This window comes from Nerophis ophidion, linkage group LG28 (genome assembly GCF_033978795.1).
Source record: "Nerophis ophidion isolate RoL-2023_Sa linkage group LG28, RoL_Noph_v1.0, whole genome shotgun sequence".
Lineage (NCBI taxonomy): Eukaryota > Metazoa > Chordata > Actinopteri > Syngnathiformes > Syngnathidae > Nerophis > Nerophis ophidion.
In genome coordinates this window covers 22,002,954-22,018,082 of record NC_084638.1, presented here as the reverse complement: position 1 = coordinate 22,018,082, position 15,129 = coordinate 22,002,954, and the positions used below count along the sequence as shown (strand labels likewise).

Genomic DNA, 15,129 nt, shown 5'->3' with positions numbered 1-15,129 from the left:
ACTTAAAGTTATTGGCTTTGCAGATATACTGAGACACAGTCCAAGTTCATTGTGTTTCTAAAACTGCACCATTTTTTTTCCTCAGAATTTTCAACTGCCTTAAAGTGTTCAGTCAACGGGATTATTTGTATTGATGTGTACAAATATGCCAAAGTTGCCTTTATTTTTAAGTTATCATGCCATGATTTTACCAGTCCGGCCTGCTTGGGAAGGGACATTCCCTCCAGGCGGCCACAGAGAAACAATGAGTTTGACATCCCTGATCTGAGCAATATAGCACCATACCTTCTACTTCCGCTGCGCCAGTGGTGGACGCTGGTGGTGACGGGTCGTGATCCGTAAGAGCTCTGTAGCGAATGGATCCCGTGCAACTGACAACGCTGGCGCTGTCCTCCGATCGAGGAGAGTTGAGCAAGCCGTGGTGTTTTGAGAAAGACATTACCTAAGAAGGGAGAGAAATGGTCGCTTAGTGTGCGATACTGTTTGAAGCTTTTTCTCTGATTCCGCAGTCATACAGTAGTTTCGAGTCATATCACTTCGTATGTGTCCATCCATCCATTTCCTACCGCTTATCCCTTTTGGGGTCGCGGGGGGTGCCGGAGCCTATCTCAGCTGCATGCTAAATGTTAAAAGTTAAAGTCCCAACGATAGTAACACGTACACTAGGGGAGGTGAAATTATCCTCTGCATTTGACCCATCCCCATGTTCACCCCCTGGGAAATGAGGGGAGCAGTGAGTAGCAGTAGTGGCTTCAGGTCTCAGGGCGGAAACACTAACCACAAGGCCGCTGAGCACTTTAGCATGTTAACCTTAGCGTTTTTGCATGCTAACATTAACATGCTAAGTTTTGAGCAAATTTTACAACCGTTTACCCCAGAGTCACATAACTTGGTATGTGACACTTTGTAACTGTTAGAATGCTAATGTTAGCATGCTAGCATGGACATGCTAACTTTTTCAGCTAATTTTACACTTAATGCTCTAATTATGAAGCCATACACCTTAGAATCATAAAACTTGGTATGTGAAACATGCTAACTGTTAGCATGTTAACATTAGCATGCAAACCTTTTGAGCTAATTTTACAACCATTTACCCCAGAGTCATATAACCTGGTATGTGAAACATGCTAACTGTTAACATGCTTCCATGCTAACATTAACATGCTAACTTTTTGAGCTAATTTTACTACCGTTTACCCCAGAGTCATATAACTTGGTATGTGATTTTGTAACTGTTAGAATGCTAAAGTTAGCCTGTTAACATGCTTACATAAAACTGGTAACTTTGTCAGCGAGTTTTACACTTTTTTCTCTAAGTACACAGTAGTACACCTTAGAGTAATATAACTTGATATGTTACACATGCAAACTGTTAGTATGCTAACCTATTGAGCTAGTTTTGCGACTGTTTACCACAAAGTCATATAACTTGGTATATGACACTTGTTAACTGTTAGAACGCAATTGTTAGCAAGCTAAAAATAGCATACTAACTTATTGAGCTAATTTTACACTTTTTTTCACTACTCCCGCAGCTATATACACCTTAGAGTCATATAACCTGGGACGTGAAACATGCTGACTGTTAGCATGCTAACGTTAGCGCACATGCTAAGTGTTAGCCTTTTATTATTAGCACGCCAATGTTGCATGGCTCTACGCAGGGGCAAGAGGGGGCAGAGCCCCCTTAAATAAATGTATTGCCCCCTCAAATCAAAATTTGAGAAAGCAAATTTGAATAAACTCACAAAATTACGACATTACAAGTTGACAAAATGATCTGCACTAGCGGAAAAATCCGCCAAAAAAGGGACACACATGATATAGTGGTGTCGGCTTCCCTCTCATCCCTCACCTCCGCTGTGCGTGTATACACCATTAACAGGCTGCGCAGCAGACACACACCCGCACACACCCTTCAGCCCTCAGTAAACATCCAATCACTGTTGCAGTATGAAAGTAAAAGAAAAGGAAAAGTTGTCTACATTTATCATATACTTGTTAGGATGGGTGTATTTGTGTAGTCTTATCTGTCATAAACACGTTTATCGTCGCGGACTTTCGGTGCAACGGAGTTCCTTTTTTTTTTTTTTTTTTACAACTTGACGAGAGCAGTGACAGCGGAGGCTCTGAGCAGCAGTGGTTTGGAAGGCAGAGAGCCTCCACTGTCCCTGTAACAAGCTACAAGTCATTTATGATGCTGTTAATGACGGTAAAAATGAAACATGCTTAGCAGTCCTCCTCTGCAGTCCTCTTCAGAGCGGAGTCCCTAGCAACCGCCCGTTTTACTTAGCAACGGTCTGGCAATCGACTGCTGGAATTCTTTTTCTGTTGTTTTTCTTGTAATTCTACATAGTCAACCTTTAATGTTTCAATCTACATTTTGTAATAAACTAATTATAAGTTTAATTTGATATGACCAAGACATCTAAAAACAAAAACACAGGCGTTTTCATCAATTTACAAACAAGTGGGCAACACACATACATTGGAGTGAATGAGTTTTGTGCCCAGATGAGTGCCCACGTCCACTGCACGTGACAAACTGAAGACAAGTGACCTGTGTCTGACAGACCCCTATGTAAAGCCCCGCCCCAGGCTGTAGTTCTGTACTGTTGTTGTTTTTCTTCATGTAATCACAGCAGGTTTTTTCTGTTGTTGTTCAAGCTTACTTATTTCCTGCTCCAGCTTCCAGCAGCTCACAAAGAAACAGTTAATGCTCTGTAATGCATCCATTTTTCAGATCATTTAAAAAGTCTAGTCCTGCTCCTTCATGTAGTAGTAGCAATGATGCTACTGCTAGTACATCAGGGACAGCAGCTAACAATACTGTACCTTTAGCACCAGCAAGCACTGTTTCTCCTGCACCAGCTCCCTCCGTCCCCCCAACAAGCGCTCCCCCAAAGCAGCCTGCTCAGCTACCCAGTGACTTAAATGGCAACGCACCATCTCAGCCAATACTGGGTGGCTACCCAAAGCGTGCATTTGGTTCAACATCAAGATCATTCAATCCTGCCTGGTACCGCACACGACCATGGCTAGAGTATTCTGTGGTGCGAGACGCCTGCTTCTGTTTCCCCTGTCAGAAATATGGCAGCGCTGTTAATGTTTCCCCCCCTGAGGGATTTCCACCTTATTGTGGTCAGGGGGTTTGCGTGCCTCAGTGACCGTAAGAGCTATAACAGCAGCTGATTAGTCTCCAGGTGGGACACCCAAGTTGGACAGGTCTGAAGGTAGAGGCCTGACAAAGTGTGATCCACTACTCTAGGTTGGGGTTGGACACATAGCTAGACCCATTTCAATGAAGAAAGCATTGTTACTATAAGCACAGAAAAAAGAGTGCTGGAGCATGATGTGTACACATGATGCCCCCTTCACATTTCTGACTGCCCCCTCATATAAGCATGCCTAGAACCGCCCCTGTAATGTTGTAGGTTAGCTCTGTAGGTCATTTCGTACTGTTACATCTAAAATCCAATCCATTCCAATCCACTTTATTTATATAGCACATTTAAAAACAAAATGTTTCCAAAGTGCTGCACAACAATATTAAAAACAACATTCAAATACTATCCTGAGCACCACCAATGACTGAATAAAAACAAAAAATAAAAATGAATACATATAAAACCAATATAAAAACAATATAAAATAAATCTGATTAAAAACGATTTTAAGGGTGAATCCAATTAAAACAGTAAATAGAAATCAACATTTTAAAACACACTGAGGGGCAACAGAGGACCACACAATACACGTAGTGTTAAAAGCCAGAGAATAAAAATGGGTCTTAAGACAAGATTTAAAACACTCCACTGTGGGAGCAGTTCGAATATGGAGGGGCAGAGTGTTCCAGAGCTTAGGGCCGACCACATAGAAGGCCCTGTCTCCCCTAGTTTTTAGTCTGGTCTTGGGCACCACGAGCTGGAGCTGGCTCTCGGACCTCAGAGCGCGCGCAGGATTGTAAGATTTGATGAGGTCCGAGATATAATGAGGTGCCAGTCCATGTACAGCTTTAAAAACAAAGAGCAATGTTTTAAAATCAATTCTAAAATGAACCAGGGAGCCAGTGCAAACTCTCAAGGATTGGGGTTGTATGCTGGCGTTTCCTGGCCCCTGTTAAGAGTCGTGCTGCCGCGTTCTGGACTAACTTCAACCGGGACAGAACTTTTTGGCTAATGCCAGCATAAAGTGCATTGCAGTAGTCCAGGTGACTTGAAATAAAAACATGCACAACTTGTTCAAAAAGGTTAAAAGATAAAAACGGTTTTAGTAGGGACGGCGTGGCGCAGTGGGAGAGTGGCCGTGCGCAACCCGAGGGTCACTGGTTCAAATCCCACCTAGAACCAACCTCGTCACGTTCGTTGTGTCCTGAGCAAGACACTTCACCGTTGCTCCTGATGGGTGCTGGTTGGCGCCTTGCATGGCAGCTCCCTCCATCAGTGTGTGAATGGGTAAATGTGGAAGTAGTGTCAAAGCACTTTGAGTACCTTGAAGGTAGAAAAGCGCTATACAAGTACAACCCATTTATTTATTTATTTATTTAGTAAAACTCACAGATTTGGACGCTCGGCACCATCGTAAACAGACAGCGGCTTCCAGCGTCCTCCGGGCAGAGATCCAGGGCACAGATAGCAGTCCCAATAAATTTTCCGCGGGAATTTTGTAGTTGATTTTATTCTAATAATTTGGGTGGGATATCAGTGAGTCCAACTGCCTCACAAATATTGATACTTTCAAAGTCGATCCTCCGCAGTGTATTATTTACGAAAGTACAAATGTTTGATGAATAGGATGGAAAATAGTATGCGGCCAGTTTGTTCAAATGATTGCCAGTACCCATGGTAAGGACACACTGTAGCCCAAACATGTGGGCCATTTTACCAGCACTATCTTAGTCTTTTATCTTCGTCGCCAGTGATTTCTTGATGTGTCAACTCACTAATCAAAACTTGTCTTTAACACAGACGGAGCATCGGGGCAAAATCCTGATTTGTCATTTGTCCCCATTTCTCGGTCTAACTAGTGGCTCTCCAAACTGCCCACTCCAGTACACCTGAATAGACCTTGCCAGTGAGGCTGAGGAGTGTGATCCCACGATAATCGGAAGACACAATTTGGTCGCCCTCCTTAAAGAGAGGAACTGCCAACCCAATCTGCCAATCCAGAGGAACCGTGTCCAATGTCAACACAATGCTGTTATTGATGTGGTCTTTAAAGTATTTAATCTACCGATATACAGTACATCATCCCAAATCGAGGTCAGCAACACACTGTCCCTACCACTCATGTTGTTGACAGTATACTGCATCCCCTTCCTGAGTGGTCCATGATTGTCCATGGCTTTCCTGCACTTTTTCCTTGGCAACTGCCAAAACAGCACCTTGACCTGTCAGTACCAGTCAGATGCCCACCAGGTCCAATGAGTCAAAAAGACCCAATAGGACTACTGGACGGCATACCTTACTGGTGCTGTCCACCAGCGATTTCTGGGATTACCGCTACAACAGGCACAGACCACCTTGATTGGTGGTGGGCCACCTCAACTATAGAGGCACGGAACAAGGCCTGCTCGGACTCAATGTCTGCTGCCTTCCTCGGAACATGTTTGGAGCTCTTCCGGAGGTAGGAATTGAAACTCTTTCTGACGGGAGACTCTGCAATTTGTCCCCAACAGACACTCGCTGTGTTTTTGGGCCTGGCAAGTCTGAGTGGCATCCTCCCGCTCCTTTGGCGCTAAAACTCCCAAAGATGGGACCGCAAGTCCTATGACACAACCACAAAGTCGATCATCAACTACGGCCCGGGACACACATATGCTTGAACATTGTTTTGTTATGAGCAATCTGTGACAAGCAAAAAAGTCCCGAAACAAAACACCATCACTCGGGTGACCGTTTCTCCCAATCGCACCACTCCAAGTCTCACTGTCTTGATAACACAACTGAGCCACTGACACGGGGGATTTTTTGTTTGGTCTGCAGCATGATACGCAGGCAACCTCATTCATTTGTTTTTGGTCATGTTTGGCTGCACGACAACCGAGACAGTATCCAAAAACCAGACTAGACTTTTGGCGAGTATTTAGTCAAAAACCAAATCCTACGTAAAAGCGATTTAGGGACGAGCCGTAGGCAATGGATGGATGAATGGGCAAAATTTGAGTATGGTTATTCATGCAAGTGTGCCATCAAGTATTGCTCTCTCAGTCATTATCCTTCATGACTACTTTCGTTTTGTTCTGTGTTCTCTGCCTATTTCAGTGATGGTGCTTTTGTTTTGTTTGCGCCTCTATTAAATATACTTTGAGCTGCATACTGCCTGCTGTTCTCTGCATTTTGGGGTCTTCCCTGCACCTGACCTGTTGTACTTTCCCCAGAAACCCAAACCCTGATGCTAAATATTCCACTTTCATGCGTAGCACATCAGCATAAGCAAATTAAGACATGTCAATTATCATTCATACTTCAGTCCTGACCTCCTCGCCTCTCACCTCAGCCTGACAACTTTATTGCGGATGTCTCTCTTTGCCTGCATTTATGTGGTCTGGATCTACAATATGCATGGTCTTGTGCATGCAATACAACATATACAGATGATTTTACAGTTCATTTCCCTTCAGGGATTAAACCTAGGAAGGAATCCCTTACCTGCATGAGTCTGGGTTGACCGCCTGCACTGAGTGGTCTACACGGAAGAGTTGTCTTCTCTGTTACTCTCATCCAGTTTTGTTTTGCTGATCCAAACACATCAATCGTGCTGTCTTCTGATTCACTCTCCTGATCCTTGCTCGTAGAATTCTCCTCTTCCGGAATATGAACCAGTTGGGATGATCCAGGACGAGACTGAATAGTCATTCTGGGTCCACCGGGCAAACCAACACCTCCGTTCTGGTTGAGGGGATTATTATTGGCTATTGGAACGCAGCCAGCAGGTATTTTGTTGTACTGAGCAGGGATGTGGGCCCCAGCTTCTTGGCCAGGGACCAAAGGCATATAATTTCCACTGTGGGGCTCTGGAGCCACAACCATGGCCGATGGTTCAGAAGGATAATGCAACTGCACATTTCTTTGAGGAGATAAAGAAGCTGCTCTTATTCCATCCATCACCTGCAGAGACAGTTTCCTGTTGTCATTCTTATTCTTCCACTGGTTGAGAAGTTGTTTGGATCGTACTGAATCCATTGAAGTGTGGATTGAGGCATGACGCCGAGGAATACGACAACCTTCTGATGAGGAGCCACCATGCGACCTAAAGGAAGACACAATACAACCAACTGAAGTCAAGATAAACTGTGATTAAGTACACTGTATATACATATATATGTATATTTATATATATACATATATATATATATATACACATATATATGTATATATATACAAACATACATATATACACATATATAAATATATATATACATATATGTATGTATGTAAATACGTATATATGTAAGTATATGTGTATATATATATATATAATATATACTGTATACAAACATCTATACATATATACACATATATATATATAAATATATATATGTATATATGTAAATGTATGTATATACATATACATATGTATATATAAACACATATCAAAAATGGTAAAGAAATGGCTAAATCAGGCTAGAATTAAGGTTTTAGAATGGCCCTCCCAAAATCCTGACTTAAACGTGTGGACAATGCTGAAGAAACAAGTCCATGTCAGAAAACCAACACATTTAGCTAAACTGCACCAATTTTGTCAAGAGGAGTGGTCAAAAATCCAACCAGAAGCCTGCCAGAAGCTTGTGGATAGCTACCAAAAGTGCCTTATTGCAGTGAAACTTACCAAGGAGCATGTAACCAAATATTAACATTGCTGTTTGTATACTTTTGACCCAGTAGATTTGGTGACATTTTCAGTAGACTCATATATATATATATATATATATATATATATATATATATATATATATATATATATATATATATATACTGTATATATACAGTCATCAGAATTTAACCGTAAAATGTATGGTGATTTTGTTACTATTTAAACATTTTTTTACAGTGCATTACTGTAAATTGAAAAACGGTACCACAATATTTTTACGGTAAAATTTTGTGGACTGAGCTGCCAGTTTTTTTACAGATTTCTGGCAGGGATGTCCAAACTGCGGGCCTTTGTCTTAAATTTGGCACGAAAGACAGCACATGTTCATCAAGCCATCTGGACGGGCATTTATATATTAAATTTCATATTAAATTGTTTGATAAAGGCTTATTTGTCCTTATTTGAGTGTACTTTCGAGGAAATGCATTCAAAACATTTACTTCTATGATCCAATCCAAACAAACTTCCCTAGTCATGGTGCAGAAAAAAAAATGTTTTCAAAATATATTTTATATATAAAGACCAGGTGTTTTGGTTGAATAAAACGGTGTAGAGCGGGTAACGTAAAAACACAACAATTAGCCAAGAGATAGCTCATATCCCGAAAACCCGTAAGCTAGACACAAATACCACTCTATGTTTTAATGGTATTCCTTTTTTGAACCAAACTCAACCTGACAGTTGTTTAATCTTTAGAAAATGTGATGTATCAGTTTATTATTGTAGGATAATATTGACGAAATGGGTATAACAATGTGTTACCTTGGCAGTGTGCTACTGCTGAAGGACTTGTCAGAACTTTCCAAAGGACTTGGCGGAACGATGACCTTCACTTCAGCATTGGCGACCTTTAGACTGGACCTGGATGGCTCCCGGTAGGAGGAGCTTCGTGTGAGGATCCGCTCTGCCTGATTGGGGGAGAAGGTGTGGGTGGTGGACCTGGTGTTGATTGGTTCCGGTTGACTGGGTGTCAACATGTGGTGGCCCACTGGATCACAGAGCAAAGATCCAATTTCAAAATGGATGACAATAAGGATGACAATGACAGTTAAATTACACCAGGACCAAAAAAGTCCTCAGGGAGTTAAGAACCATTTATAAAATGATTTGGATTCATAGTTTTGTCTACTTTTTTTTGCTCAAATCTCTCAATTAACTTCGGTCGTGTATGGAAATAGATAGTATGTCATGTTTAACCTTTTATATACCCATTTGCTCTAATTATGGCAGGTTTTTAAACCCCAAAGCCACCTACTCAGTGGCCTTGTGGTTAGGGTGTCTGCCCTGTGATCGGTGGGTTGGGAGTTCAAACCCAAAGTCAATACCAATGTCTCTAAAAATGAGACCCATTACCTTCATGCTTGGCACTCAGCATCAAGGGTTGGAATTGGGGGTTAAACCACCAAAAAATATTCCCGGGCGCGGCCACCGCTGCTGCCCACTGCTCCTCTCACCTCCCAGGGTGTGAACAAGGGGATGAGTCAAATGCAGAGGACAAATTTCACCACACATAGTGTGTGTGTGACAACCATTGGTACTTTAACTTAATTTAACTTTTTTATTTTGATAATGTTACATAAAATGAGTGACCCTCGACCCAAAGAAATAAAACAATGCACCAAAATGTATTTTATTGCTAATTCTATGTAGGAATGGGTACTGTTCACATTTGAACAATACGATACCAATCCCCAGTATCTGGGAATTGTTTCTGGTACTCAAGAGTACAAATTTTTGGTATTTTTGCGTGTGTTAATAAATGTTAATGGTTTGATAATAAACATTTATTTTTTTAATGTCACATTTGAAATTCAGCATTTTTTTTTTTGCCATGTAGTTACACTTCCAGAACATTAGATGGCAGTACTGTATAGGCTATCCATGTTATGTTGGCTAACTAGGAAGTAGCTTTTTCCAAAAGACTTAGGTTAAGTTAAAGTACCAATGATTGTCACACACATGTGTTTTGTTGCGCCCTACAAAGTTTTAATACTGTGAATGTTGAGCTTATCACACACTAGCTGTTTGATTCTAAGATTCATCCTAGTTGTAGTTGTCATTACCACATTTGGAGGTGTTGAAATGGCCATGTAAAATTGCTTAGTAGCCTGTCTATGGCAAATCCAATGAAAATTAGCATTAAACTAGTGCATTTTGGAAGAGTGGAGCCGTCACGCCAAATTTCTTCCCCCCTACAACCCCCCCGCCCATTTACTTCCGGGGTCATGATTAATACGACGTTTTGTTAACACTATATTATAAAAATCAATCAATCAATCAATCAATGTTTACTTATATAGCCCTAAATCACTAGTGTCTCAAAGGGCTGCACAAACCACTACGACATCCTCGGGAGAGGGAAAAATATAACGCTATATTATAAAAATACAGACGTTTTGTTAACGCTATATTATAAAAAATTAAAAAACAATTTACAAACACAAGCTATGGGATGACATAAGAGGAAACTTGACCCCGGAAGTAAATGCGTCATCCCGTAGCTTGTGTTTGAAGATTGTTTTTTTATTTTAATTTTTAAATTTTTATAATATAGCATTAACAAAATGTCTGTATTAATCAAGACCCCGGAAGTAAATGAGGGGAAGGTTTTTGTAGGGGGGAAGAAATTTGGCGTGACAGAGCCTTACTTTATGTCGGAGCATTTTCTACCAAGCATACTTGCTTTGTTAGTGTTGAAAATGTCAACAATACTTAAAGGGCGTTTGGCTGAGGGCTGCTCGACTGATTGTTCACGTGAGTTACGGTGTTTGGTCTGCAACCTAATGTGACGTCATGTGCAACAAAGGTATCAAAATCTTGCACCGTTTGATCAATACTTAGTAGCACCAAGGGAATTTGGTCGGTGCCAATAAAAGTACCAAATTCAGTACCCACCCATAATCTTATGCATATATTGGTACCCTGGCACTTTAACATTTGCTGTTACGGTCATCGTATGCATTTTTTTCAAAATAAAAAGCTGTCATGATTGGGTAAGGGTTTAAAAAAAAATCGATTTTCAAATGAATCGCGATTCTTATCTCTAACGATTCTTATTTAAATAAAAAAAATAAAAAAATACATGTTAAATGTATTGTTACTTTTTTTTTTTTTTTTACCTGACTTGCCAACTGTCGACAATTATATTGCTGATGTAGATTATCTATACCTGCTTTACAGGTTTACTTTAAGTGTCGTATACTTCACCTGTTTGCCTTATTTTACTTTATTTAATGTTTGGGTATCATTTTATTCAACAAAAGTAATACAGAAATGTATCAGAGCTATCATTTATTTATGGAGGAATGTAGTTAATCATAGAACTGGCACCCAATGTTATTAAAAAAAGTATTGATTTTGAATCGAGAATCGATTCTAAATCGAATCGAATCACTACCCCCAAGAACCGAATCATGTGGTGTCCAAAGCTTCACAGCCCAGAGTTAAAAAATTGCTAAAAATATTTTTTTTAAACAAAACATGTTTGCTGTATTTTTATTCAGGACTGACGTTGATTAGGATGTTTGAGCAAAAAAAATAAATAAATTAATCTAAACATTTTTATCCACTCTTAACTCCCTGAGGACCTTTTTTGTCCCAGTGTTACTTAACTGGGCGGAAATTATTTCCTCAATGTATCATTGATATCTAAAATAATTGAAAGAAAATGTTTTAAATCAAACATAAAAATAAAAAAAGTCTAAGGAAAAATTCAGTAACACAACCAAAATGAGCAAAAACGAGCCTGAAGCATTTTTAGGGGTAAAAGTTGAAATGGGAACTCAGGGACAAAAATGCAATTTTTTTTAAATAATACTTAATATTAATAAATTGAGTCACCTAAAACACAAAGCTGACATAACGTTTTGTCTTTAAATGTTTACAATATCTGTTTTTAGCATTTTCTTTTAAATATCTAAATGGCCCCTGCATTCTTAGACTCTTCTTTATGTGGAAATTGTTGGAAAAAATTTAAACCCCCGATATAAAATACTAGAAGCTCTTAAATTACAAGGGAAAAAGAATAAAAATATAAACAAAGTTTTGTTATTTAGTTAATCTTAAAAATATATATGTGAATTAATTCATTTGAAAATGTAAAATAATAAACACTGTTGAATGTGTAACTGAACATTAATATTTCCATACAGGCAGAATTTTGGACACACTAGTTTATGCAGTCACACAATCTTAATACAAACGTATAATTATTAGTATTGTATTATCATGACAGGAGGGGCCCGCAGTATCCTTTGAAAAAAACAAAAACAGTAAAAATGTGAGAGAAAAATAGCAAAAAATCTTAATAGAATTACAAATAAACTGACATATTCCAGCTAACAATCCATCCATCCATCTATCCATCCATCCATCCATCTTCTTCCGCTTATCCGAAGTCGGATCACGGGGGCAGCAGCCTAAGCAGGGAAGCCCACACTTTCCTTTCTCCAGCCACTTCGTCGAGCTCTTCCCGGGGGATCCCGAGGCCTTCCCAGGCCAGCCGGGAGACATAGTCTTCTCAACGTGTCATGGGTCTTCCCCGTGGCCTCCTACCGGTTGGACGTGCCCTAAACACCTCCCTAGGGAGGTGGTCGGGTGGCATCCTGACCAGATGCCCGAACCACCTCATCTGGCTACTCTCGATGTGGAGGTTCAGCGGCTTTATTTTGAGCTCCTCCCGGACTGCAGAGCTTTTCACCCTATCTCTAAGAGAGAGCCCCGCCACCCAGCTGAAGAAACTCATTTTGGCCGCTTGTACCGTGCTCTTGTCCTTTCGGTCATAACCCAAAGCTCATGACCATAGGTGAGAATGGGAACGTAGATCGACCGGTAAATCGAGACCTTTGCCTTACGGCTCAGCTCCTTCTTCACCACAACGGATCGGTACAGCGGCCGCATTACTGAAGACGCTGCACCGATCCACCTGTCGATCTCACGATCCACTCCTCCCTCATTCCTGAACAAGACTCCTAGGTACTTTAACTCCTCCACTTGGGGCAGGGTCTCCCCCCCAACCCGGAGATGGCATTCCACCCTTTTCCGGGCAAGAAGCATGGACTGGGACTTGGAGGTGCTCATTCTCATCCCGGTCGCTTCATACTCGGCTGCGAACAGATCTAGTGAGAGCTGAAGATCCTGGCCAGATGAAGCCATCAGGACCACATCATCTTCAAAAAGCAGAGACCTAATCCTGCGGTCACCAAACCGAATCCCTTCAATGCCTTGATTGCGCCTAGAAATTCTGTCCATAAAAGTTATGAACAGAATCTGTGACAAAGGACAGCCTTGGCGGTGTCCAATCCTCACTGGAAATGTGTTCAACTTACTGCCAGCAATGCAGACCAAGCTCTGGCACTGATCGTACGGGGAGCGAACGGCCACAATCAGACAGTCCGACACCCCATACTCTCTGAGCACTCCCCACAGGACATTCCGAGGGACACAGTCGAATGCCTTCTCCGAGTCCACAAAGCACATGTAGACTGGTTGGGCAAACTCCCATGCACCCTCAAGGACCCTGCCGAGAGCATAGAGCTGGTCCACAGTTCCACGACCAGGACGAAAACCACACTGTTCCTCCTGAATCTCAGGTTCGACTATCCGGCGTAGCCTCAATTCCAGTACACCTGAATAGACCTTACCGGGAAGACTGAGGAGTGTGATCCCACGATAGTTGGAACACACCCTCCGATTCCCCTTCTTAAAGAGAGGAACCACCACCCAGGTCTGCCAATCCAGAGGTGATGCCCCCAATGTCAACCAATACAGCATCCAAAGACTTTAGGAACTCCGGGCGGGTCTCATCCACCCCAAGGGGCCTTGCCACCGAGGAGCTTTTTAACTACCTCAGCAACCTCATCCCCAGAAATAGGAAAGCCCACCACAGATTCCCCAGGCACTGCTTCCTCATTGGAAGACGTGTTGGTGGGATTGAGGAGGTCTTCGAAGTGTTCCTTCCACTGATCCACAACATCCGCAGTCGAGGTCTGCAGAACACCATTCGCACCATACACGGTGTTGACAGTGCACTGCTTCCCCTCCCTGAGGCGGCAGACGGTGGCCCAGAATCGCTTTGAAGCCGTCTGGAAGTCGTTTTCCATGGCTTCCCCGAACTCCTCCCATGTCCAAGTTTTTGCCTCCGCGACCGCTGAAGCTGCACACCGCCTGGCCTGTCGGTACCCGTCCAGTGCCTCCGGAGTCCTATGAGCCAAAAGAACCTGATAGGACTCCTTCTTCAGGTTCTAGGATTACCGCCACCACAGGCACCAACCACCTTGCAGCCACAGCTCCAATCAGCCGCCTCGACAATAGAGGTGCGGAACATGGTCCACTCGGACTCAATGTCCAACACCTCCCTCGTGACATGTTCAAAGTTCTTCCGAAGGTGGGAATTGAAACTCTCTCTGACAAGAGACTCTGCCAGACGTTCCCAGCAGACCCTCACAATGCGTTTGGGCCTGCCAGGTCTGTCCGGCATCTTCCCCCACCATCACAGCCAACTCACCACCAGGTGGTGATCGGTAGAAAGCCCCGCCCCTCTCTTCACCCATGTGTCCAAAACCGATGACACTACTACAAAGTCGATCATGGAACTGCGGCCTCCGTTGTCCTGGTGCCAAGTGCACATATGGACACCTTTATGTTTGAACATGGTGTTTGTTATGGACAATTTGTGAAGAGCACAAAAGTCCAATAACAAAACACCACTCGGGTTCAGATCTGCGCGGCCATTCTTCCCAATCACGCCTTTCCAGGTTGCCAACATGAGCGTTAAAGTCCCCCAGTAGGACAAGGGAATCACCAGGGGAAGCACTTTCCAGTACTCCCTCGAGTGTATAGAAAAAGGGTAGGTACTCTGAACTGCTGTTTGGTGCGTAAGCACAAACAAGAGTCAGGACCCGTCCCTCCACCCGAAGGTGGAGGAAGGCTACCCTCTCGTCCACTGGGTACAACGTACAGGCTTTTAGCCGGGGGGGGGGGCAACAAGAATTGCTTCCCCAGCTCGTCGCCTCTCACTACGTGCAACCCCAGTGTGGAAGAGAGTCCAGCCCCTCTCAAGAGAACTCTGTGTGTCGAGGTGAGTCCGACTATATCCAGCCGGAACTTCTCTACCTAGCGCACTAGCTCAGGCTCCTTCCCCCCCAGCGAGGTGACGTTCCACGTCCCAAGAGCGAGCTTATGTAGCCGAGGATCGGACCGGCAAGTGCCCCGCCTTCGACTGCCGCCCAGCTCACAATGCACCCGACCTCT

The 15,129-nt window shown here is 42.7% G+C and overlaps 1 protein-coding gene across 1 annotated transcript in view; it reads right to left on the bottom strand.

The window, feature by feature from the left end:
- The window catches only part of LOC133544965 (phospholipid phosphatase-related protein type 4-like), a 91,434-nt gene that overhangs the window by 9,731 nt on the left and 66,574 nt on the right, over positions 1-15,129 (bottom strand). Inside the window, exons 8-10 of the mRNA XM_061890223.1 lie at positions 8,641-8,866; positions 6,654-7,254; positions 286-442 (exon numbers count right to left, since the gene is read on the bottom strand). Coding sequence (XP_061746207.1) covers positions 286-442; positions 6,654-7,254; positions 8,641-8,866 — 984 coding nt within the window. The remainder of the gene's footprint in view (positions 1-285; positions 443-6,653; positions 7,255-8,640; positions 8,867-15,129) is intronic.